This window comes from Cataglyphis hispanica, chromosome 6 (genome assembly GCF_021464435.1).
Source record: "Cataglyphis hispanica isolate Lineage 1 chromosome 6, ULB_Chis1_1.0, whole genome shotgun sequence".
Lineage (NCBI taxonomy): Eukaryota > Metazoa > Arthropoda > Insecta > Hymenoptera > Formicidae > Cataglyphis > Cataglyphis hispanica.
This window is the reverse complement of record NC_065959.1, coordinates 1,062,093-1,088,128: the sequence shown is the minus strand read 5'-3', so window position 1 is coordinate 1,088,128 and position 26,036 is coordinate 1,062,093. Positions and strand designations below refer to the sequence as shown.

At 31.5% G+C, this 26,036-nt stretch overlaps 5 protein-coding genes across 6 annotated transcripts; 4 read left to right on the top strand and 1 right to left on the bottom strand.

Annotated features, from left to right (window-relative positions):
• Positions 1–9,831: 9,831 nt before the first annotated feature.
• Positions 9,832–12,908, top strand: LOC126850507 (nicalin). Its single transcript, XM_050593612.1, has 7 exons — positions 9,832–10,174; positions 10,252–10,439; positions 10,508–10,837; positions 10,917–11,126; positions 11,220–11,630; positions 11,875–12,095; positions 12,198–12,908. The coding sequence occupies exons 1-7, from the start codon at positions 10,000–10,002 to the stop codon at positions 12,334–12,336; spliced, it is 1,674 nt and encodes a 557-aa protein (XP_050449569.1). The 5' UTR covers positions 9,832–9,999; the 3' UTR covers positions 12,337–12,908.
• A 127-nt stretch (positions 12,909–13,035) lies between these two features.
• On the top strand, positions 13,036–16,059 carry LOC126850520 (2-amino-3-ketobutyrate coenzyme A ligase, mitochondrial). The gene is made up of 7 exons (XM_050593636.1): positions 13,036–13,999; positions 14,081–14,286; positions 14,422–14,708; positions 14,799–15,005; positions 15,087–15,279; positions 15,405–15,582; positions 15,724–16,059. The coding sequence occupies exons 1-7, from the start codon at positions 13,978–13,980 to the stop codon at positions 15,876–15,878; spliced, it is 1,248 nt and encodes a 415-aa protein (XP_050449593.1). The 5' UTR covers positions 13,036–13,977; the 3' UTR covers positions 15,879–16,059.
• A 116-nt stretch (positions 16,060–16,175) lies between these two features.
• Positions 16,176–18,428, bottom strand: LOC126850529 (ATPase ASNA1 homolog). The gene is made up of 6 exons (XM_050593650.1): positions 18,071–18,428; positions 17,571–17,779; positions 17,207–17,309; positions 16,914–17,064; positions 16,492–16,800; positions 16,176–16,343 (listed from the first exon to the last, which is right to left on the bottom strand). The coding sequence occupies exons 1-6, from the start codon at positions 18,187–18,189 to the stop codon at positions 16,224–16,226; spliced, it is 1,011 nt and encodes a 336-aa protein (XP_050449607.1). The 5' UTR covers positions 18,190–18,428; the 3' UTR covers positions 16,176–16,223.
• A 276-nt stretch (positions 18,429–18,704) lies between these two features.
• On the top strand, positions 18,705–23,241 carry LOC126850525 (mitogen-activated protein kinase p38b-like). Of its 2 annotated transcripts, none has more exons than XM_050593647.1 (10): positions 18,705–19,078; positions 19,803–19,932; positions 20,000–20,058; positions 20,135–20,276; positions 20,354–20,516; positions 20,674–20,745; positions 21,927–22,006; positions 22,348–22,426; positions 22,497–22,670; positions 22,749–23,241. In XM_050593647.1, exons 1-10 carry the CDS (start codon positions 18,975–18,977, stop codon positions 22,826–22,828), a joined length of 1,083 nt encoding a protein of 360 aa, XP_050449604.1. In that variant the 5' UTR covers positions 18,705–18,974; the 3' UTR covers positions 22,829–23,241. The 2 variants fall into 2 exon arrangements, with proteins under 2 accessions (XP_050449604.1, XP_050449603.1); XM_050593646.1 differs by lacking the exon at positions 21,927–22,006 and adding an exon at positions 21,222–21,301 and having other exon boundaries at positions 18,708–19,078; positions 22,749–23,240.
• Positions 23,242–23,247: 6 nt separating this feature from the next.
• Positions 23,248–25,750, top strand: LOC126850572 (uncharacterized). The gene is made up of 2 exons (XM_050593715.1): positions 23,248–24,402; positions 25,333–25,750. Exons 1-2 carry the CDS (start codon positions 24,055–24,057, stop codon positions 25,585–25,587), a joined length of 603 nt encoding a protein of 200 aa, XP_050449672.1. The 5' UTR covers positions 23,248–24,054; the 3' UTR covers positions 25,588–25,750.
• Positions 25,751–26,036: the final 286 nt, after the last annotated feature.

The following is a 26,036-nucleotide window of genomic DNA, read 5'->3' as shown; positions in this document are numbered from 1 at the left end:
AGCGTAATCGAGCGAGCTCTACGCGAGGATCGTACCCCGTCGATGATGATTAACATGAGATGAGCAATGAGAACATAATTGGTCCTACCGTAAAGATTTAGCGCCGTGAATATCTGCATTTACATACGGGCAAATTAAAGCTGTAAATTGTTCTGCGACGAGTGATTTCATCGAATATTTTAATAAGAATCCCTTCTCACGAGAAAAAGATTTCTTATCCGAATTGTGTTTTAATGGATATTGCATTATACGTATATTTACATAGTATATATTTTTCCAAAACTTTTTCCTAAAAAAAGATGAATTCTCGATATTTTTTTTTTCCAAGAATATCTCCAATTATTACAACTTTATGAAGTTTCTACTTACTAACTTAAAAATAAAGAAATAGTAATAAAAAAATATTTAAAAAATTATTGTAATAATTATGTAATCAACTAAAAAAGAAAAAAAAAAAATAATAATTATATTTTTTATGTGCCAAGTAAAATAGATTTACGTTATCCTGTCGCTGTTACGCCATTGGTGGAGTATAACATGGCTTATGAAAGACGACTATGGTGGACGAGTGCATTTCTCTACGTAGCCGAACGTGGAGCACGATGTTAGAGCGCGGAAAGAATAGTGGGGTGGTTGTGGAGAGGAGGGAGGCAAACTGTTAGCCGCCAGCACGTGTTAAAAACATAACCACTTACTTGAATGGGGTTAGCGTTTATTTATCGCTCTCACCTCCCCTGCCCTGCCCTCTCCTCGCGCCACGTCCCCGGAGATAATTCGCCCGGCGTATAGCTATACGTATATCCGTAGCAGCTGAGATTATCGTGGAAAAGCCGCCGCGACGATCGTCGAAACGTTTCCTCCCGCCCACTGAGTGATTTCGGCACTTAGCAACGATATTGGAGAATGACGGAATTACGACTTCCAGTCGGTCCCTGGGACGGCATCACGCTAATTTTAAGAGTGCCCGATCGTAAGACAGACGCTCGCTTTATTTTGGGAAATTATCTCAGAACGCTTGTATATGGAATATACAATCCGGATATTATATAAAAAACAAGTTAATACAGTTGCCGCGCCTAGCTCTTTTAATTTTAAAGTAATTAAAAAATTCGGAGTACGATTAAACTAAATTCATTATCTGTGAGAGGTCGATTTTCTTTTAAACACAAAATCACACACATTCGTAATTCTATTCATTTAAAACTAATCTTACAAATCAATATTTTAGTTTATTTTTTTCAAAATATTCGAAATACCTATAATAATAAACTAAATAATAAACTGATGTTAAATATTTTAAATATACATCTAATACTTTTGGAGAAATGGTAAAGTTTAGATTTTCTAGACAATTCGCAGCAACGATCGCCGAATCGCTGCCACGTAAAAGGATGAGAAAACACCAGGTTAATACCAGCTGGACGGATTTATCAGGGGCGTATCCCGTGGGAGACGTCCCGTCAGCACGTTGACCGACAGCTCCCGCGGGAACGCGGCCGCTCATACATGCGAATTGGGAAAATTTTCACGCTGGAAGAGCGGATTATAACAACAGCAATCACCGACCGTGGATAGCGGTAGGAGGAGGCTCGTTACGGTTTTAATCGTTTCATCAACTTGTTGTTATCGCGTTGAATGGCTGACCATTTTACAGACGATCGGCCGGCGATGGAGAGCGACTTGTTTTGTCCCTCGTGCGTTTTCAGGTCGATTTGCGTGGAATACGAGACCGGCGATGCGCGAAAGTTAAACGGAACAGCAGGAAGTTGAGAAAAGAGGCATCGTAATCGCAATATATGAATTGCAGTGAGAAATTCGGTATTTCTAAAATTAAATTATTAAGCATTCTTCTGAAAAGATTCACCATAAAAGTGTTTTCGGAAATAATAATTAATGCAAATTAATTATTTGAATGGCACAATGTTGATCTGTGATTACAGGTGTCTCAAATCTCATAAAAAAAAAGAAATTTAGAAAAATATGTCAGCTGCGAGAAACAGATCTGAGATGAAACGTCCGTTGTGTTCGGTCCCGTGTGCATAGATCGCTTAACAATCATGGTTAATACATCTGCGACGCGTCGTTAATACGAGTCTGCATAGTTTCTTGGGACTTAACGAGGCCGTAAATCGCGGGGGATGTTCTTTCTTTCCGGGAAAGATCGTGAATCTGCGCGCGCGGAGCGCTGGTCAACCGGAGAGGCCGACATTCGATCTGTTTTCGAATTAGACGGAGAGGTAGTCACTCGTAAAGATAGCGCCCGAACACGACCGAAGTAGATCCTATCTCGTAGAATTATGTCTTTATTAGGCGGAATCTCTGTCCGATGATCATAACGGTTTCCCGAGTTGCGGAGAACCGCAGGTGTGCGCCTGTGTCTCTGCAGGACGAAAGCAAGAGGAATATATCTCAGGATCCATAGAAAATGATGCAATACGGGCGGAAAAACGAGCCGAGAATCTTCTCGGGAATCGAGAATTTATCTTTCAGCTGAATCTTCTTTATTTATTTTTAGATTTGTTGTTCTACACCACCGTTATCAGTCAAAAGCAAAAGATGCAGCATATGTAATTATTTTTGCGTACAATACTTTTAAAAAGCTTTGCAAGAACTCAAGAGAAAAAGAAGAATTAACTAAATAAAATATTTTAAAATAAAATAAAATTTTAAATAATAAAATAATAAAATAAAATAATAAAATAATAAAATAATAAAATAAAATAAAATAATAATAATAAAATAATAAAATATTTTTAAACAAAATAATATATAATATTTTATTTCCGAGGAGAGAAGATTATACACATATAAAAAAAGTTCAAATATATCACGTGTAAAATATTTTACATATATATCGATTTTAGAGCAAATAATTTATTTCAATGCAAAATTATATATGTATATAATACTCTAAAAACGCATAGTTTTCTTATACTAAACTTCTTGATATTATTAATCATCTATAATCAATATAAATATGTTAATCACACGTACAGTCGCTAGCAGCTGTCACAGCTTTGATATTTTTAAAGAGCGTGAACATATTTTATATGTGTGTTTGAGCCGATGCAGATCGCGGTTACTCAATTCTATATTGACGGTTGAAACTACAAACGATCGAGGTAGAATGAGATTTCCATAGCGTTATTGATAAAGTATGACTAATCGGTAATCATGTTGTACACCGCTGCCAATACGTACGACTGACAGCAATATCCATCTTGCAAAGCTTTTTTTTTTGCGAGACGTTCGACAGAATAAAGTGGGTTCGTTTTGTTGGATTAAAGGCTTCGCGATCTCCGCGGCTCAATTTACACTTATATTGCTCAGCTTGCATCCGTCAGAAATTGAGAATCAAATTAATGGCAACACGAAGATCTTGCAATAGATATTGCATTTTCTAAAAAAGAAAAAAAAAGAAACATAAGGATAGGAATACAAAAGATATTAAAAATTGTAAGTAAGATAAAATCTCTTAAATGCGATTAAATATGTTAAAAATTTCTATGAAAGGCTCTTCAGGTATAAATAAAGATCGATAAAATTAAGAATAGTTCTGTAGAATCAAATATATTTTCATTACAGTTCCTTGTCTCTAGATCTTCGAGCGATCAGAGAAGAACGAGATCTCTTTTAGTCTCTTCTCGATTGTTGAGTTTTGGGAGATCGCGGGAACTGACCGTAAATCTGTTGTCTTTTTTGCAGGTACCGTTAGAGTCATCCCTACTCCAACCAAATGTATTTTCGTAAAAGACTGATATTTTTTTTATTCCCGCGCGAGCCGAGGTGCGGGGAAAGGGGAAAGAAGAAAATATAGCAGTATCCTAGGAACAAGCATGCGAGATTATAGTGAGCGATAATCGGTAAAATTAGGAAAGCCCGGGTACGGCATTTGTCACCTATATATGCCGACTCTATCTCCGGACGATCTGTGATGAGAATTGTGACACTAAATCCTAATTGCCTTCGCGCTTCGATCATATCCCATAATCGAATTAAATTCCAATCCAGGAATTTTAAAAATTTGTAGCGTACGATAAATATTATATAATAGTTTTAAAAGAGAATGATCTGTGTCTGTTTAAAATATCAAAACAGATGTTAGATTGAAAATTGAGATCGAAAGAGTGAGAAAAAAAATTTCGCTACTCGATTATGTAGTTTGTGGTTATTTTTATTATGATTTGTAATATGCAGCTTATAATTTATAGTAGTTTTTATTTATTTTCATGATTTGTACATTAATTATTTATTGAATGGCCAAGTGGTTTAAAAAAATTAAAAACTATCAATTAATTCGGAAACTATAAGATCATTTATTTTATATAAAGAGAAAGTAATTTCGAAAATTAAAGATTATTTATTTTATTTCGATCAATGAGACTATACGAATGGTTTCCCCATTGAGAATGAAACATATTTGGCATAAGAATGCCATAACGTTTGGTAATAAATCGTAGATTTTCGTTTGAAACATTTTTTCGATTTTTGAATGGGTAGAAGACCTTATTTTTCTCTAAAATTTTTCTAGGCCTACTGATGCTTTGTTCTCTTTTATTCAGTTCTTTGCGAGCAGTTTTGTTAAATTATGTTGCCGTTTTTAGAAATTTCCCTTTGTTAAAGTAATACATTAACGTAACTTTTGCGAACCCGAAGATTATTAGTAAAGTTAATGGGATCTTTTACAATAGTGTCCCGACTGTGCAGACACTATTGTGTAAGAGGGAATCCATTAGGAACTATTGCAGGTGATATACATTTCGCGTTGCCTTTTTTTCGTTATTTTTAAAAGACCTTCCAATCTTTTCAAACTTCTCATTTTTTTTCTCTGTTATATCGTAGTTTCTGTATCGTAGTTATCGTAATATACATATTTATTTTCTAGATTTTTAAATTAAATCTTAAAATCATGCACTGTACTTCTTAAATTTTTAAACTGTATATTGCTACATATATACAACAATTATAGTTAATATCACGTATATTATATATGCATTGATATAATTATATTAATATTTTTCTTATATTAATACATATAACGATACGCAGATATACAGAAATATTCAAGAGAACAGTTCGGTAATGAAGAGAATCAATATCTTGTTTATCCACAAACAAAGTTGCAGTGTTGACAACTCAATAAGCTAATTAGTCGGGCGTCCTCATTTGCGAGGCCCGTACGGTAAATATTATATATACCGCTCTCTACACTTCGCACGCACGCGGCCGTTTATATTTTACAGCACCGATACGCAATTTACATACTATACTACAGAGTAATGCGAGTTATGCAAATTTTAATCGGCAATAATATACATGCCGGCCGGCACCTGCGCACCGGGGCACGCACCTTACTCCCATCATACTCCCATAGGCATCCTACGCCATTGGCAGCGAGCAATCGAAACGCCATTAGTACCCGATGGCATTAAATGAGCGTGTTCTCCAAGCGGGTAGTCGTCTCCTTCGCGCGCGGCGGCTTCCACGAAAATTAACTACTCTCGCGGTGCTTCGATTTGAAATTCATTAATTCTCCCCCCCCCCTTTCCTCTCCCATCGCCCCCCTGCCCTCTCCTCCTCGCCCCGGATGTGCACGCACGGCGTAAACCAGACAACGATCACCCGCGGTGACCGAGGATCATTAACGCGCGCTTCGTCTCGTTTCGGATTACATATTAGTTTTCTACCTAACGGGCGTAAACTTGTCGTTGCGGCTAAAAGCGATTAATAAATTAAGATATTACACATATTTATAAGAAATGATCGTTAAAAAAAAAAAAAACGCTCGCTTGCTTTGTCGAATGTTTTCATAAATTACGAAAATATCACACTTTAAGATCTTCAAATCGATGTAATTTATTCTGTACGTATTAATTATGTATCAATAATTAATTAAGCATCTAATTATATTTTTCTACGCATCGGAAATTACATTTTAGAATATATTACTTGGCGATCTGATGCCTATCGAATGCCTATCTGGGCGATAAGAGGGGTCCACTAATCTCGCGTTAGTTGCGCTCGCAACGAGATCTCGGCGATGGCCTAATCGTCTTATCTAAATTAATGTAAATCGTCATTTGTCAGCGAGTACAATCTATAATGGCCGGACAACGCACGGGACGGGAAAGAGTGTGGATTGTAATGTCGCGATGTTTCTTAATAGAGAAGTAGATAAGATCACCCCCTCGATTCTTTTTCCTTCTCTCTCTCTCTCTCTCTTTCTTTCTCGTTCGTTCGGCAGATTCATGCGTGACGTTGAATAAGCGTGTTTTTCCTAGGATATTACATTTCTTCCCCGGGCTATAAATCGAAAGATAACGCCAATAACGTCGCCGAATTGAAAGCAAATGTTCATTGACATATATTTGCAAGTAGGAAGGCAATTACATGAATCGATGATTTGTCAGCTTCATTCATTCAAAACTAGAATGCTTTCACAGATTTATTGTGAAATACTATATTAAATTAGATGGCATTATTTGGTCACAAATGTAATATTTTTTACTTTTTTATTTAATAAAATTCTCAAAAGATTTTAGTATAAAAAATTATGTAATAAAAATTAATATTATCATAAAAGGCGATTGATATAAATTAATTAAAGCCGAGATAGTAACGTGCAGCGTAAGATGTATTGCAGTATCCTATAAAAAAATACTAATGTTTCGAGATATCGTATGATTAAGCATAATCGCGAGACAAAATTATCCAATTTAGATTAAGATTATATAAAGAAAACGACTTGTATACAGAGAGTAAGCGGTACTGAGCTAGTTTCCTTATAAATCATGCGTAAAGAGCTAATAGCAATTTTCATGATTAATCGACGCGGCGAGTAAAGCAGTCGTGCTACTTCAAATAGATCCAGCGTTTATAAATAAATAGAAAAAATTACATAACTGCGTGAAAAACTCGTCGTATCGCGAATCGATAATGGTAACCCTGCGAGTCGCCATAATTTAGAATGCTGATAATTACATTGATAATCACTAAATGTGATCGCTCGTTCTTGCAAGATTTATCAGCGCTTCTAAACGATTGAAAAAATGTATTTTAATGTACCACAAAAAAAATGATGCATCGATTAGCGTGATAGCTAAAAGAAACAGAATGAAAGAAACAGTCCTACGGTCTTAACAATCTAACATTAAAATGCACATATATTTAATCATCACTCGTTAATTACGGAAATCTCGGCTACTTCGAGCAGCAGCAATTTTCCGTTGAATTTTATGCTTTTATTATATGATATCATTTTTACAACAATTAACAGTTTTCAATTAGACATAAGAAAATTCTGTTAAAGAAAAATTTCTCTTTGTAGAATTTAATATATGTTTAAAATTTTTATTCCAAAAATACGAATTTATATTATAATTTCTCCACAATCAATTGATATATTATACTCTTAATTGAAAAGTCTACACTATCAAAATAACAATATTTCTTTTTCTCTCTTATTAACAAATTAAATAAGACACCCAACCAATCGCGATTTAACATCATGAGCATATTAGGAGCTGACAAATTAATCTGGCAACGAGAATAGGGTTAATAAAATTCCGTCACGGTGTTGCCCGCAGCAGGCGTCTTCACCTTTTTTTCCCGAGAATGCGTAGCACGCTATTATTATTCATAAACCGGTCTATTCTCGCCCTAATCGAAATCAGGACGCGCCATTAAATTCCGGGGGCCGCGCCCTTTAATCGTCGCCTGACAGCGTTACAGGCGCGATTTGTCATCTACGAAATTGAGTCGCATCTGCACGGAACGTTGGCAGAGAGAGAGAGAGAGAGAGAGACGCGGGCGTCCGGGATGCTGCGCTTCCGAGATGCGCGCGCGCGCGTGCAATCATACAGACATGTCTCGTTCGTTCGTGTGAAAGCGTGCGCACACGTCGAATCCACGTGGAAGCATGGAACGTTACCAGTCGCACGTATTCGCGGCTGCCGATTCTAATACCGTCATACAGTCCTCGAGGGCGATATAATGCTCGAGTATATATATGTAATATACATATGGGCACGGACCATTAATATATGGCTGCTGGGGCCATTGTTGCGAATTAGGTACCCATTGAACGACGCATTGTCAATGACAACGGGGGTCGGAGGATGCAACGTGTGTGCACCCCTCTTGTACTACCAACCGCGTTTTGATATACCCCGTAAGTGGACGCTCCCTTCTCCCGACACGGACCCCCTCAATGATATACTTCTCCCGCCGTTACGAATAAGGTTGGGATTATTGAGAGATTAATAGAATTGAAAATTCTCTTAAAGCACATCCGCATGCTTAAAAGGAGATATCGAAATGCTCAATCAATTTTTTTTTGTAAATAAATAAAGATATGATAGATGATTGACTCTATGAATGAGATATATATGTATAGTAGTAGGAAATATCGTTTTTCAGCGTATAATATTTATTGTTTTTGTCACGCACACACACATACACGCAGTTACAAATAAATCTGATGATATTTCTACATCTTACCAGCGTAAGAAGAGGAAGTAACGCTTCTCAAAGAATTATGAATCGCACTGACCATCTTCAACACTTAATCACGATGTGATTACATTTGAAAAATCATAATCAATACTTTTTAATGCTGCTAAATATTAGTACACTACGAAAAAAGCCTTGCGACGCCATTATGCGAATAATGGAAGAACTAATTGATATACATCGATAATATCATTTGTATCTACAACATCATGTGTCGGTAATATCGATAACAGCAATAAATCATATCGGCTCAGATTTAGAGCGACTTGGATCGATTATTGACGATTAAGGGCCAATTTCACCACCTTCGGTTAGATTAACCGACCCGGCAGGGTGGCAACTGAAATGATAAGAATGCTTTTCATTCACCTCTATTTTCTGTTGCCACCCTGCTGATTTTAACCGTCGGTTAAGTCTATTGTCACGTTAAAAAATTTTAATCGTAAAGCCGTAAGTAAATCAACTAATCACAGTTCAAACATTCTTATTAGGTTTTAGAATGTTTGATTGTGATTGGTCAATTTTCTTACGGCCTTATGATTACGATTAAAATTTTTTAACGTGCAATGGCCTTTAATTTAACCAAAGGTGGTGAAATTGGCCCTAATTCCTACAAAATTAACCCTGCGATAATTTATATATAACTGCTACTTGTTTGAAGTTTGATCGAAATAGCCTCCAATTAACCGTACAAAGTATTTTATGACAAAGTTGGAACATAAAATATTTTTGATTCAGTTTCAGAATAACGTATATATACCTAGAAATAATCACATTTTCGTCGTGCTTCGGCGAAAAACCATTGAGAAGACGATTTCTCGATCAGTTCGGGGTAGATGTAGGATGCATGCTGGATGCGGATTGCGATGTCAACGTACGAGGATAATTGTTGGCTCAACGAGAAATTGACACTTTACGAAACACTTGCGATAACTTTTTGCGCGCGAAATATACTTTTATAAAGTAATAATCGCGAAAAATACACGGAGCGCGACGAGCGTGCAACTTTGTACGCCATGTTAATATGTTATAAACAATACTGACCATTGATTTGAAATCCTATCGAAGCGATATTGCGATTCTCGAAATATCGAAACGATCGAAGTAACTAACTTCACAATGGATCATGGATGTAAAATAAGTACAGAAGATGCAAAAAAAAAAACAGAATTACTAGCGTAAAAATAAAATTCAATATGTTTCAGCACAAATATTAGAAATAATTGAAGTAGTATATTACAAAAAAAAAATATACAGATTTAATTAATTTTGTAACGACATGTGTAAATGCCTAGACGGGATTGGACAGGCATTTAGCCAGTCATACTTAACTCAACCTAACGCAACCTTCCTGACACGAGGGGAGCAAAAGGGTCTTGCATAGACGAGAACACGTCAGGAGCGGATCCGTCTATGGGATTAGGTCAATGAAATTAGAAGAGAAAATTGCGTTTCTGTTTGAACCGATAATATAATTGTCTCGGAAACATGTGGTTTGAGGAGTGCGACAGTTTTGCCGAGCTCTGTCGCGGATACTTGCCGTACTATTTGTTAATAGTCCTGCCGATCTTCATCATCATCTCCCCGGTTAATCCCGTGGCCGCATCGCACGAGTTCCCCGTGTATCGTATGCACCAGTATGACTTGCACGGAGTTCCACATGGTAAGATACCAATAATGTCTGTGATGATTTTTCTGAAAATTGCGTGACTCAAAGAAAATTGCAATGATTCTCACAAGGTTGTCGAAGCGCACCTATCTCCTTGGAGGCGAGATCGTTGACTGGATGGAGCACTTCGAGGCATTGTGTTGTTGCAAAAGCTCTAGATATCACACCGTCTGTCTTCCAGTCCATTAAAAGTAAAGCTGGTGCATTGGTGATTGTTTTACCTGAAAAAATGAATGAACTTACGACAGAGGAAAGAGAGGTAATTAGAATTAATATAGCTTTATAAGATAGATTTATAAGATACACAATAAACTGTTTTGATTTTAGCATATTATAAATCTAGAAGCATCTATGATATATGGTTCCGAGACAATGATACCGGTATATTTTGCATTATGGCATCCAGATCTTCAAACAATCCTGGATGATATTGCGGATGGATTTATTACCGATGAAAAAGCTGGTTCGGCAGCAGAGGCCATGTATAACTCAATTTCTGCTAGTGGTTATCAAGTAGTAGTGGCCACTGGACAGGCACTTCCTAAAACAGATGTTAAAGTTGCCACATTGCATGGCAAATTAACTGGAACTGGAGCTGAGGAAAAACTACCTACTATAGCAATAGTAACGCATTATGATAGTGCTGGTGCAGCACCTGTAAGTTTATTATTAAATTCTGCATTATGATTCATGAGATTCAATATGTGTTTAGGCATTTATTTTATTGAAATTCTAGGAACTATCATTTGGTGCAGATAGTAATGCCTCTGGTATAGCTATGCTATTAGAAATAGCAAGACTGTTTTCTGCTTTATACTCGACTGGTCGATCAAGACCACAATACAATCTTGTGTTTATTGCAACTGGAGCTGGCAAATTAAACTATCAAGGTAGTAAGAAATGGTTGGAAGATCAATTGGATGGACTTGAGGGATCTATTATACAAGTAATGCAATCTCAATATTATTAATGTTAATAATATTTGAATTTAGAATTAAGCTAATTATTTTATAACAAATATGATTTATTTTGGTTATAGGATGCAGCTTATGTAATCTGTCTTGACACAGTCTCGGCGAGCGATAGTTTATTTATGCATGTGTCGAAACCACCCAAAGAAAATTCGTCTGGTGGTCTATTTTACAAGGAACTTATGATTGTGTCCCAGTCTTTGAACACTAGCAATGTTACAATTCATAAAGTGCATAAAAAGATAAATCTTGCAGAAGAAACATTAGCTTGGGAACATGAAAGATACAGCATTCGAAGATTACCAGCTGCAACTTTATCCACATTAGAAAGACATGAAAATCCAGTCAGAACTACTATATTAGATATTGCTAAAGACAAACAAGTAGATACATTATACAAGCATACCCAAGTTATATCGGAAGCATTAGCGCGTCATATATATAACTTGAGCTCTAGTCAAATCTTTTTTGGTTCATTGGTATGTTTATTGCTACAAATATTTGCATTCCTAACTATTTTATTATTATACTCTATATATCATATATATATTTATGTGTGTGTGCATAATTAAGAAATTTGAAGTATATTACAAAATTATTTGTTATAACTTTAATTTATATCATCTATATAGTGTTTTATCAATTGATTTAAATATTAATATGAATAATCTTTATATCACACTACATATGTACAAATTAATTTTTATGTCAAAATCTTTGTAGGATGTATCAAAAGAGTCACTGTCTTTATGGTTTAATTACTTTGCTTCTCAACCAAGAGCAGCATCACTATTAACAGATAAGAACAATTTCCTAGTCGGTACATTGAAAGAAGCAATGGCAAGATATTTGGGAGATATTAAAATTACTCTCCATATTCCTGATAAGCGAGATCCAGAATTTGTATTCTATGATGTTGCAAAAGCAACTCTAAATGTATATAGGTAAAGTATAGTCATTTCTTTTTTATATACATATATAGATATGTAATACACAGAGTGTACAATATTGGTTACAATTGTATAATTATTTTTATTCTATTACAGTGTAAAGCCAGCTGTATTTGATCTCTTTCTTACAATCGGCATAGTTTTGTATTTGGGAATATTATACATGATTGTGCATAATTTTTCACATGTTTATTCCCTGGCAACAAAACTTTCTGCAAAGAGTAAAACATCTTAAATCTTATTTTACATTTACAAGCAAAAGTGATTTTTTTTTTAACATCAATTTATTAGTAATGTCAAACAGTCGCGATTTATATTATAAAAAAAGTTAATTTTGAGATTCTTATAAATATATATTTCCTCCAAAGTACTATATATATAAGTTCTTTAAAATGATTGTATGTTGATATATTTAAATCTGTCCAAGGCGAATAATTTATGACAAATCCAAGTGTACTAGTTTGTTTGTGTGTTGTATATTAGTTTGACAAATTTTTAATTAAAGTTACACAGAAATTAAGTATTAATATAATGCTTAACTATGTGTTGTCATCCTTTCTGAACCTCTTCCAGCAATATTAAAGAAAAAGAAAATTTTCTTATAAATAGACGTTCTTCTCTAGTTGAACTCTGAATCTGAAAAAACATGATAATTAAGACCAAGTTATATATGATCGACCAAATAGTGAGATATTAGAATGCAAGTAACAATATACTGATTAAGGAATTTATATTATGTGCAAGTATATAAATAAGTGTAAAATTTAATATAATGTATTTAAATACTTTAAATTTATATTTATCAAAGATTTAAGAACGCTTATTGACTTTTACATCTTTTACAACATTAACTAGAAATAAGTTAAATTCTTTTTAATAATTGAATAAAATTCTCTGATCTCATGTCTAATACTTTTTTTCTTTATATTTTCTTTATTTACATAGAAAAATGTTTACAGAAAGGACACAACTTTACATACACTGGAGAGAGATAATAGAATAATATACAATATATATAGAATATATTATAGATATATATTATAGAATGTATTCTCCAATACTCTAATAAGTACAACCAAGAAGAACGTGCTTCGATTTATTGCTTCCAACTAATTTTTAATAGATTTTAATTGTTGGTATAATTGTATTTTTCTCAAGAGAAAATATAAAAAGTTTTTTATCTATGAAATTTAATGTAAAGCTTTCTTTTTGGTTGAACTGCATTATACAAAATAAAACTTTATCTAATTTCTATTTTAAATCTTTCATGTAATATAAATATAATAATTTATGCCAACTAATTGCAACAATTAAATCATTACCTCAATATTATTTAATAATTAAACAAATGTGTTTTGACAAGTATTGTTCATAATCTGTTGATTCGACTATGAAAATTAAGATATATGAGAGTAAAAAGATTTATGACAGTGAATTAGGATATATGATAGTTAAAAATAAAAAAATAAAGCACCTAACACATAAGTATATCTTGTAATAGACAAGCAAAAATATAGATGTAAATAGAAATTTAAAAATTTATGATGCAATTCAAAAGTATGAAACATATTCAATTAAAATACTAATTTCATTGTCAACAATATAATATAAGTATAAATATTTAAAGAAAAGTAAAACAAATGTTTGATTTAAATTTGCATTATAAATATGTTTATTATAATATTAAGAAACGAGTTTATTCAATTTTTATAAACAGATTGTGTAATTGCTTTTCAAGGCTATTATATTTTTCTATGTAAAACCGGTTTGACTACTTCAACTCGTGACTCGAGCAACTCTCTCTGCGCTATGATAATTTAAAATCAGTGATTTCTCGACATCATAAGAGATCAAAGTAGTAAATAATTTTGTAAATATGTATAGAGATCTTAGAAGAAGTATTTTTATTTTATTAATATCATCATTTATAAAGTAATATTGTTTAAAGTGATTGTATTACAAATTTTTTTTTCGTATAGTTTTCAAATTTCAAAATATTAAATGGAATAACAGCCGGAGAGTAAATTCTTTGGCTGCTTATATAGAATCTGAATTGGCAGCGATGGTACAAGCCGGTACATGGAAAAATGAGCGGATAATTACTTCGCCCCAAGGAACAAAGATCACTCTATTAAATGGGAAGAAAGCGCTCAATTTTTGCGCGAACAATTATCTAGGTCTAGCGGTAAAACAAAATTTTAAAACGATGATTCAAAGTCAATATTAAAGCAAATGTGGCTTTATATTTTATAAAAATTAAAATAAAATTATAGTGTGTGTGCGTGAGAAACGAGATCTCTTTAAAATTTGAACTTAATAGGATAACAAGGATGTTATTAATGCTGCGAAAATTGCTTTGGATAAATACGGCGCCGGTTTGAGTTCTGTGAGATTCATATGTGGAACGCAGGAAATACATGTCGAATTAGAAAAAAAGATTGCCATATTCCATGGTAGGGAAGATACGATACTTTATGCATCTTGCTTCGACGCAAATGCTGGTGTTTTTGAAACTCTGTTAACTGCTGATGATGCTGTATTAAGTGACGAATTAAATCATGCGTCTATTATTGACGGAATACGATTGTGCAAAGCAAAAAAATACAGGTCTATTTAGCATTATAATTTTTTTGTAAATAAATTTTTTAACTTGTTGCACTCCCGTATAAAAATTTTTTTTTTATTTGTAATGTCAAGATACAAGCACAGAGATATGACGGATTTGGAAAGTAAGCTTCAAGAAAGCAAATCAGCACGTTTACGACTTATAGCAACCGATGGCGTATTTTCCATGGACGGTACCGTTGCACCATTGCCAAAAATAATCGAACTTGCTAAAAAATACGATGCTATTACGTTCGTGGATGATTGTCATGCTACTGGATTCTTTGGTAAAACTGGCAGGTATATTTTAAACAACTTATGCAGAATTATGCCGTCTATTTGAATGTTATTACTTTTCAACTTAATTTTATTTCAATTTAGAGGTACAGAAGAGTACTTTGATCATCTAGGAAGTATTGATATCATCAACTCTACATTAGGAAAAGCTCTCGGAGGAGCAGCAGGTGGTTACACGACTAGTAAAAAAGAGGTTGTCAATTTGTTAAGACAAAGAAGCAGACCTTATTTATTCTCAAATTCAATGCCCCCATCTGTAGTTGCAACAGCAAGTAAGGTAAAGCATTATCTTATTTTTCTTATATGTAAATGATTAGTAATCTCATGAATAATGCATATTATTAGAAAAAAGAAGACAGAAATAATATTAAACTGTAGGCATTTTAAATATTACTCTAACAGATAATGGATCTTATAACGGATAGCACGAGATTTTTGGACTGTTTAGCAAGCAATACTAAACATTTTAGAAATGCTATGACCAAGGCTGGTTTTATTATCAGCGGTGATAATCATCCTATTTGTCCTGTTATGCTAGGTGATGCAAAATTAGCAACAACATTTGCAGATAAAATGATGGGTATATATTTTTTTATAACTGAAAAAAAATCTTAAAAAAATCTTTATCAATAACATATATGGTATAATAGTAAAGAGCTACTGCATTCTTTTTAAAGTTTTACATCTTATTTTATTGCATTGAGCAAAAATATTTTTACAGAAAAGGGAATTTATGTCATTGGATTCAGCTATCCTGTAGTACCAAAAGACAAAGCGAGAATACGTGTTCAAATTAGCGCAGCACATTCGATCGAAGATATAGACTGTGCTATAAACGCTTTTATACAAATTGGAAAAGAACTTGCAGTGATTTAATACGTATATTTTTGATGATATAAAAGAAAAATATTGATAAATATTTTGTTTCAAATATGCATTTTTTTTGTCTGTATATATATATATATATATATATATATATATATATATATATATATATATTATTCTTTCTAAGCTAACTTGTATAAATTAAATATTGCAAATACATAGTGTGCGCAAATGCAACACTGAATTTATTAACATGTGCAATAACAAACATCGAGCGGCATAATAAAGAGTCAGCTTTCTTTATACAAATTTCCAACGCGCGAAGTTGCAAGTGTATAAAACTTCGAATTAATTATAAAGTGTATATTGTATTATTAATCATTAATTACATAAATGCTAAGGCTTGTATGGCTTAATAAGATTTTCCGAAAATTCCCTGACCTGTTGAGCTCCGCGCACTTCCCTTTCTAGTAAAGGAAGCCGTGTGACGTGGAAGTCCTCATAAAGATCCAATATCTTAGGAAAAAGAAATTTATTTTATAGAAATTTCATCTTTTATACACAAATATATTTTGCATTTGAGTGAAATAAATATAAAATACTGCATTGGAAAATTAAAAAAAATCTAAATTGCAATATCACATACAAATCCAAAATTAATTACCTGGTCTAGATATTTGTCTTGAATTTTATGTCTTGCGAGACAAAGTCGACAAGGGCTATCTCCTTCTTTCAAAAATAACAGTTGATTCACTATGATATTATGAGTGTCAATACCATATTTTGTTAATTCTTGTACAAGTCGTTCCGTTTCATATAGCGATAGAAATTCTGCTATGCAGACACATATAAAAGTCGTCTGATCGGGATTTCTAAATTGTTCATTAACTTGCCGAATAACAGCAAGCATTTCCTCCATCTTATTGGAAAATGTATCTACATTGAACTCTGCCAATCCCAACAATGAACTTATCTAGAACATAAAAATTTTTTCAATTCAAATCATTTGGAGAATATAACTCGATACATTTATTAATATGTATTATTTGCAAATAATCAAAGTATGACATGGATGAAGTATCTAACCTGTGTAATAAAAGGACTAATCTTCATTTTCAAACGCATTAATTTTCCCAATCCTTTTTCAACTACTTGTGGAAATGATAGTAGCCTTAGAGTATGTCCAGTAGGTGCAGTATCAAATACTACAACGGAGAAATTCATTCCTTTCACAAGTCTAAAAACAATCACACATAGAAAGGTAATTAATAAAGAATAAAAAAATCAAAGATACATCTTCTAGTTTTAGTTAGTCATAAAAAGAGATTGTTCTTTTAATATTTTATAAAAGTGAGAAATGTATAAATATATAAATTTACTTCATAACTTCTGCATAGCTCATTGCCTCATCTATACCAGGAAACGCACCAACAATTTCTTGCATAACATTTTTGCTTAATCTCATTGCTTCCCCTCCTGAAACTATAATGGAAACAAAACTTTTTAAATATAATATCTTGCAGAAGTATATTTAAGAAGAATCCAAACATTTATATATTAAATTTAGTATTTTTTTGTGCAGCAATTATTGCAACAGTCATTTATAATTGCCATAATCCATATTATATTATTGTATTTTACTGTGTTGGATATAATAATCATTTTAATGAGAAAACTTTTCTTATTTAAAGATTCATAAAGATATTGAGCAGAAGTAATATTATTTTAAAATATAAAACAAACCTCCTTCGCTGTCAAAATATTCCTCTGGTAATTCTGTAATACCAACATTAGGATCGATTTCCATGGCAAATAAGTTATCGAAACCCTTGACTTTTGTGGGTACCTTACTAAATTTCTGATCAAATGCATCGGAAATATTATGTGCTGGATCTGTGGATATGATAAGTACACTCTCTCTAATCTTGGATAACTGTACTGCCAGAGAACAACTGTAAAATGAAGATTAGATCAGTCCATATAATTTTTTTTTTTTTTAATTTCAACAAATCAATTATTTTATGAGAGCAGATTTATAAGTTATATTTTCTTTAGTAAAATCCAATTATTTCAGTGTAGAATTTTATATCTAAAAAAAAGAAAAAGAGCAAATATTTATATGACGTCAAGATAATTACGTATAAAATGTATATACATGTTACATCGTATTTATACTGATTTATATATCTCTATTGAAATGTTTTGCTGACACATGATTTTTTTTCCAAGGTATGCGTGCGTACCTGCAAGTTGTTTTTCCAACTCCGCCTTTGCCGCCCACGAATATCCATCGTAAGGAACGTTGTTCGATCACATTTTTGATGGAAGGCTCAAATTCCTCCATCGGCTTGTTTTCGGCCATACTCGTCTGTCGCAATGATGACAATGCAAAAGGGTAAGATGTAACTCGTAATTTTTATAATTGTTGTACGTGTGTCAATGCCGGGACATGAGGGGAAATGCAAAATGAGATATAGTTACACGTTACACGATTTTACGGATCAGAAATCAGTTATCAGACTAAAGTCTTGCGCACAACTCGCAACATCAATCAAAAGTCAGATCTGTTCATTCTCTAGCTACACCTTCTGCACTCTTTTCCTCTTCATAATGTGCCTTTAGCATTCTGATGCTAAAATAGACATCTCAATATTTGTGTATATGTTAATGTAATAGATGATATATTTTATTTATGTTTATTTTGTGTTATTCTTAGTTTTTTATATTACAATACTTTTATAATTATAAACAAGAATTATGAGTAAGCTAATTATATAATTATATAAAGTATAATCCATATACAAATTTTATTCGCTCGCCGCGCGGTTTCTCGAATGTCACTTTTCGATTTTCTCTATCGATTCTCATTATGGCGTCAATCAGTAGGACGTAGGTGTAGGTTAGGTTAGAGGGGAAGTGGAGATGGAAACAGGAAATTCATGATCATATGTATCTGGTAATCTGGCTTCAATCAGTATGTCTATATGTAAAAAACTTGTAGTGATACGCACAGTCACACACAGTGTACGGCTAATTTAGAAATGAAGTGTTACGTGTGATAATTGCGTTGAAGTGGTGAACGTAAGCTACACATCGTACTTCCTTTTACTAGTCGATCGAATACAGTGGACACCGTGAAAGTATAGCATGCCGCAGTTTCATAAGATCGAGATCAACAGGACGGAATGGGAGGTACCGAAACGATATCAATTGCTTACTCCCGTTGGCTCAGGTGCTTACGGTCAAGTCTGGTAAGTGATAATAACAATTGGCATAATACGTTGTCGCGTGCGAACAGATTTTGGCGATACGTTCTAAGTTGAACATTTTGCCAGATGTTCAATAGGAAAAACATTCGGAGAATAACTTTTAGAAAATGCTTCTAATCTCATTGACGTCTTTTGGACGGTTTTGTTTTCTTGAAATCTGCCGCGTTTTTCAACTTGAGAAACGCTGCAGATTTTTCAGCTTGTCAGCTGATGACATTCGGATGACAGCTGTGAAAATTGTTGGGATGAGAGATTTGTCGTTACATCTATCGTGAACCTCGATCGCAACCTTGACATTTACAATATTTCTAGCATAAAATGATGAGATTGTCCGGATTGTAGTCGCATGATTATTCTGTGTCGTGCAAGAAGAACCCGGCTATAATTATTGCCGGAAATGCGTTAATTCTGAGAGATCGCGCATGCGTTTCCTTGCATTTTTGCGAAAATAGAATGAATTGGAACAGCGTATGTTGTTTGTCAAATGACGAAACAATTGACAAATAAATGCATAGTTTTATTTCGTAAATTAATTGGATTCGTCCGAGTTTTCCTTTTTTTTTTTTTTTTTTTCATAAAAATGTTGAAATTTGTTTAGAATTGGATGATTATTCTGCAAATTATAATGTAATATCATTATTATGATATATTATCATAATGATAGAGAAACGCTGTTTTTATAAAAAAAGATGTATGTGCGTTTTAGTTCGGCCGTCGACACAACTACTGGACAAAAAGTGGCAATTAAAAAATTAGCCAGGCCATTTCAGTCAGCTGTACATGCAAAACGCACATACAGGGAATTACGTATGCTAAAACACATGAATCATGAAAATGTAGGTAAATACAATTGAGAATTTTCTTACATTTCTAATCAGTCTTAAATATATACAATGATTGTAGGTGATAGGATTGTTAGATGTATTTCATCCGTCATCATCTTTGGAAGATTTTCAACATGTGTGGGTATTACTTGGCATATGAGAGATCAATTTTATTTTACTATATCAATTTTATTATTTATATATATTTACACAGATATCTAGTCACACATCTAATGGGCGCTGATCTCAATAATATTGTCAGAACACAGAAGCTTTCTGATGATCACGTGCAATTTCTTGTCTATCAAATACTTCGTGGCTTAAAGTATATCCACTCTGCAGGAATAATACATAGAGTATGATAATGTCTAACATGCGTTTACATAGAAAATATAAAAATAAAATCTCAGTTTCTTATAAATCTAATTGATAGGATTTGAAACCATCTAACATAGCGGTCAATGAGGATTGTGAATTGAAAATATTGGACTTTGGCTTAGCCAGGCCTACAGAAAATGAGATGACTGGTTATGTTGCCACTAGATGGTATAGAGCACCCGAAATTATGCTGAATTGGATGCATTACAATCAAACAGGTCAGAATTATATCGATAAAAGTTATTGTAGGAAGACATTCTCTTCTTTTCTCTATCTCTTTCTTTCTTTTCTCTCTCTTTCTCTACCTTATTTTATTAGAAAGATACAAAATTATATGCCACTGTAATATATATATATATATTTTTTTTTTTTTAGTTGACATTTGGTCAGTAGGATGCATTATGGCCGAGTTGTTAACTGGAAGAACACTATTTCCTGGAACAGATCGTATCCTTTAAGTACTTGACAAGTTTTGCTGTGTTACTAAATTCATTTTTTCATGTTAATATTTTTTCTCATAAATCATAATAGCTGTACTATATTTCATGTTTTTAACACAAAATCATGTTAATTAGCCTTGGTAAATATTTCCCTCTATTTTGCCTGCAGTATTTTTTAATAAACATGCTTTTTGCTAAGGGTCTATAGTACCTAATATCCCATTAAACTGTTAAAGCTAATATATAGCATATTCTGCTTAATATGCTTGTTAGAAAGCTACTTGCTTACATTTTGCATCACTTGTAAGCTATCTGCAGATTGAATATGAATAAAATGTATTAAAGATTTCGTATATAAAAATTTTAATAACACTAAAATGTGTTTGTAGCATATTGCTTTTAGATGTAATAAGAAAAAAATATTTGATAAAAGGGATTATTGTCTTTGAAGAGAAATATATAGTGGAGCCTTAGCAAGAGCAGATATTCATCAATTGAACTTAATTATGGAAATTTTGGGTACTCCACGAGACGAGTTTATGAAAAAAATATCGTCAGAATCGGTAAGTTGTTTTAATTATTCCGCTGGTTACTTCATCATTATATAGCATGAAATTATGCACGTTTATATATATTCCAGTATGCGAATTGCATTCTTTTTCTTATCATATCTTTTTTCTTATTTTATTAGTACGTTAAATAAATATAAATATTATATCTTGGTAAATTCGTGTGATAGATTCAATAAATTAAATTTAAAATATTTTATACAAAATTCTAATAACGCCTTTGCATTTTGATAATTTGTACTTATATTTATTTTATATGGATATATATATATATATATATATATATATATATATATATATATATATATATATATATATATATTAATTAATTAAGGATAAAACATATATATGTTTATAATTATTATATTTATAACATAGAAAAATTTAAAGAGTATATATTGTTATTTCTTTTGCATGTATTCAATATTTGAATATTAATTCATGTTGCTTTATAACAAACATGTAGCTTCTAGATGCACACAATAACTTACAATTTATGGAAATATGGTTTAGTTAATTTATAAAATGGTTTGATGTATGTTTAGCATTACTAAAATTATTGTTTTAATTGTCATCTAATTTTAATATTGCTTTTTAAACATACCTTAACCATAAGCAGACATTGATCACCTAACACGAGTGTTAGTACTCTGTGGCACACCCACAGAGGAAACATTAAGCAAAATTACTAGTCAAGAGGTAAATTTGTCTTTTTCTATGTAACTTAATGTATATATTAGATTTTATCTGAAAATGTGTAGTTTTCTAAAAAATATATTTTCTCTGTAAAAGTAGTTTTTTAAATACATTTTGATTTGATATCTAGTTTGTATTTGATGCTAAAATATAAAATCTAAAAATTTATTATATTATAAAATTTTTTAGTTATAAAATTTTTAAGAGTTTATATAGACATAAAAGTATAGAGAATATATAATGGAATATACAGTACTTATAATGCATAGGAGTACAAATTGTACGGAATCTAAGTCGCACAAATGCTATGATATTTTTGTTGTAATTTTTAATTATTGTTATAGGCCAGAAATTATATTCAGAGTTTACCGCCACTGAAGAAAAAAAATTTTAAAGACGTATTTCGTGGAGCTAATCCTTTAGGTAAATGAAAAATGCTTGTTTTGTTGGAAATATGTATTGAATGAGTAAATCGAATTGTATTTCTATTTAGCTATTGATTTGTTGGAATTGATGTTGGAATTGGATGCAGAAAAAAGGATCACTGCTGAGCAGGCTTTAGCACATCCATATCTTGCACAATATGCAGATCCAACTGATGAACCTGTTTCTCTACCATATGATCAAAGTTTTGAGGATATGGACCTACCAGTTGAAAAATGGAAAGGTCACAGATCTTTTTTACTTTTCTATTTTAATCCAAAATGTTTTTTATATCATGAATAACAGACATTCTTGCTTACAGAACTTGTATACCATGAAGTTGTGAATTTTGTTCCACAGCAGCTACCCACATTGTCTTCAACAATTGAAACTACTTCTTAAAAATACATTCATAGCGTGAGTCATATGAATTTAACAGTAAGATATGATATAGAGATTAACACAGAATAAAATCGTGAATAAGATATATATATATATATATATATATATATATATATATATATATACACGCACTAAACATATATACACAATTGTTATATACAAAAACCACAATGTACATAATTTATAGATAACATTTCAGTAGTTATTCAAGTTTGTTTATGCAAATGATAGAATGTATATTTTTGTTAAATGGGAAAACAAAACATTTATTGTTTAATTTGATTATTAATTGAATATCGATTTATCAACAATGTCTATTCTTACACAATATGTCTGTGTATAAATTTTTTTAGTTATTTTATTAGATATCATCTTTTAGAACGAAATTGCACACTATAAAATTAATTTATAATAAAATATTATATATATATATATATATATATATATATATATATATATATATATGATTGAATATATCATATATAAATTATGATAAACTTGCCATATGATACAGTAAAATTATGTAGTACTGATTATAGTAGCTTTAGAAGTACATAGTAATATAACAATTCTAATGCTTGTCATTTTTTAAATGATGCTATTAAATTCAAAAGATAGCAGCGAAATATTTTCCTATTTAAGCCGCCTGAACTTAATAAAACGACCAATATTTATGAAACTAGAATTAAAAAATTATAATTGCCGGTAAAGAAAACAAAAATTGTAACAATAAAATCAAAATAAATGTACAACTATTATAACAAATCAAGTATTGTATACTTGTAAAGGATATTACTATAAAAAATTGTAGAAAAATTTACAGATAGATATTTACAGATAATTTATATTTATATATTTCTATAGTATGATATATGTGAAAAGAAAATGAATATAAGGACATACATATCTGAAATAAGTTTTAATGAAACTTAATACGATCTCCTCTCAGAAGACTTTCATTTATTTTTAATCATTTTATGTGTCATTCATTCTTTTCTCATGTCTTCTAAATTTTTGTGTATTTGTAATCAAATAATACAATGAATAAGCTTGCTGTAACATTTGTGACATATTTTGCATTAGTACACATCTTCCAAGAAATATCAGCTTAACATAATCTAAGAGCAAAATGAGCAGTATTTGAATTTATATTTTGACATAGATAATACTGTGGTTGAAAAGGTTAATTAACCTATTTGATTTAACATAAATTATATTCCTTAATAATGCCAAATGTATGGACTGGGAAAGATACTGAAAAATTAATAGCACTCTATGGACAATATCAATGTTTGTGGAATCCATTTCATCTTGAATTCAATAACACATTGTCACGTTATAAAGCATACAACAAAATAAAAAACTCCATTAATATCCCTGGATTAACGATATGTGATTGCATTGAGAGAATTACAAATGTAAAGAAAGAATACTGTTATGAACTATCAAAAATCACTGCAGCTATATTTTGTGAAAAATTGTATGTACCAAAAGCAGAATGGTTTGAAAGAATGCATGTACTCTTTTTTCCATATATGCCGACATCTTTCTATAATGATTTTAAAAAGGTATATGATATAATATAAAATAAACAATTATTTAAGGAATTGTTATACAGCCTTGTTTGCCATATTTACATAATATTGTAATAGTAATTATAAAATCGTAAATAACAATCTCTTATAAAACCAATATTGTGATTTCCATTTATATTTAATGATATACGTTATTTTTATATTATGTTTATGGTACGAAAATATGCAAATTTATATTTGCAGCAAGACAGCAATAAGCTAAAATTTAATGATATCAGTACTCAAGACAGTCTTTTGCATTCATCTCTTGAGAAATCAGAAGATAAAGCAATTTGCTCAAATAATATCTGTGGAACATGTGAACTTCAAGAGATTGAATTATGTTTAAAATTGAGGTCATTTGCTATTATATATTTCATGTAACATATAAGACACTACGACATAAAACTACAATAATATTTTTTAAGCACAGAGATACAATCCATTCTGTTTCGAAATCACAAGATGCTCTTGTTCCTTTTGAAGCAATTCAAACAATTGATGTAGCAACAGAAATTATTAACAATGTTATGACAGAGAACGAAATGCAAACGGATATGTTTAATGTTAGAAATAAATATGAAAAAAATATATAATAATAGTATACATACAGATATTTTCAATATTTAATATTATGTAGGAGCAAAAATACATGTGCGTCGACAAAGGAAAAAAGGTTTACATGCTGAATAACAGCAAGTTATCTAAATTGTCAATTTCTCAAGAGGAAAGATGGGAAAAATATAAAATCTTTTGTAACAGGATTGTTCCACATGCATGGATGATATTTCTGTAGAAGTGAATAATAGAAGAAAAACTGAAGATACCTTTGATTTATTTGGGAAAAGCATAGCCTTCCAATTACGAGCAGTTGACATAAGTAAAATTGATCATAATAGAGAAGTTAAGTAATTATCATTATTGAATTAGCATGATTTATTTTTTATAGAAACTGCTATGGAATTGGAGAAAGAAATACAAAATTTAATAACAAAAGCGCGATTAAAAACTTTAGAGTCTAAATTGATGGATCAGAATGGCAATTCAGTCTGCTGTTGTAATTGTAGCGATTGTAAAGTAATGTGTAAAAATGAAACTTGTAGTTGTGGTTTAACATTAAAGGAATGTTTATTACTAACAAAGATCAAAAGAAATAAGGGATTTGCTACAAATAGTAGATATTAAATCTCAATAATATTGAGATATTGAATTAATCGCAAGTAATATTTCTAGTTTAAATTATATTATTTAAAAAAATTAGGTTTTTACACATAAGTGATATAAATTGTATACACAGATAATTAATAAATTTGCTGATAAAATATTAATAAAATGAAAAACTAGGTAACATATGGTTTTCTTTGTTATATATATCCTTTTTTTTATAATTAATCTATATAATCTTTTTGTTATCAAACAGAAATTATATGAAGAATGTCGAAAAAAAAATGCAACAATTTATCATATAATCTAAAGTTGATTAAAACTAGAATATTGAAACTTTTAGATTATTATGAAATCAACGTTACTCCAAAATTCTATTATATAAGAACTTTTAATTTATAAAAAAAAGTATTTATAAAAAAGGTATTTATAGAAAAAGAGGACAGATTTACATAGAAACTTACAGATAT

What these genes read in the sequence shown, in the direction of transcription:
- LOC126850507 (XM_050593612.1), top strand. Translation starts at nt 10,000, where the DNA reads ATGTGGTTTGAGGAGTGCGACAGTTTTGCCGAGCTCTGTCGCGGATAC. An exon ending in ATAGTGCTGGTGCAGCACCT is followed by an intron (nt 10,838 to 10,916) that starts GTAAGTTTATTA and finishes TTGAAATTCTAG; the next exon opens with GAACTATCATTTGGTGCAGA. An exon ending in AAATCTTTTTTGGTTCATTG is followed by an intron (nt 11,631 to 11,874) that starts GTATGTTTATTG and finishes AAATCTTTGTAG; the next exon opens with GATGTATCAAAAGAGTCACT.
- LOC126850520 (XM_050593636.1), top strand. Translation starts at nt 13,978, where the DNA reads ATGTATAGAGATCTTAGAAGAA. An exon ending in TGCAAAGCAAAAAAATACAG is followed by an intron (nt 14,709 to 14,798) that starts GTCTATTTAGCA and finishes TGTAATGTCAAG; the next exon opens with ATACAAGCACAGAGATATGA. An exon ending in ATTTGCAGATAAAATGATGG is followed by an intron (nt 15,583 to 15,723) that starts GTATATATTTTT and finishes ATATTTTTACAG; the next exon opens with AAAAGGGAATTTATGTCATT.
- LOC126850529 (XM_050593650.1), bottom strand. Translation starts at nt 18,189, where the DNA reads ATGGCCGAAAACAAGCCGATGGAGGAATTTGAGCCTTCCATCAAAAAT. An exon ending in AGCTATGCAGAAGTTATGAA is followed by an intron (nt 17,065 to 17,206) that starts GTAAATTTATAT and finishes GATTGTTTTTAG; the next exon opens with ACTTGTGAAAGGAATGAATT. An exon ending in TTAGTCCTTTTATTACACAG is followed by an intron (nt 16,801 to 16,913) that starts GTTAGATACTTC and finishes TTTATGTTCTAG; the next exon opens with ATAAGTTCATTGTTGGGATT.
- LOC126850525 (XM_050593647.1), top strand. Translation starts at nt 18,975, where the DNA reads ATGCCGCAGTTTCATAAGATCGAGATCAACAGGACGGAATGGGAGGTA. An exon ending in GGTGCTTACGGTCAAGTCTG is followed by an intron (nt 19,079 to 19,802) that starts GTAAGTGATAAT and finishes TGTGCGTTTTAG; the next exon opens with TTCGGCCGTCGACACAACTA. An exon ending in GCAAAATTACTAGTCAAGAG is followed by an intron (nt 22,007 to 22,347) that starts GTAAATTTGTCT and finishes TTATTGTTATAG; the next exon opens with GCCAGAAATTATATTCAGAG.
- LOC126850572 (XM_050593715.1), top strand. Translation starts at nt 24,055, where the DNA reads ATGCCAAATGTATGGACTGGGAAAGATACTGAAAAATTAATAGCACTC. An exon ending in ATGATTTTAAAAAGGTATAT is followed by an intron (nt 24,403 to 25,332) that starts GATATAATATAA and finishes TTATTGAATTAG; the next exon opens with CATGATTTATTTTTTATAGA.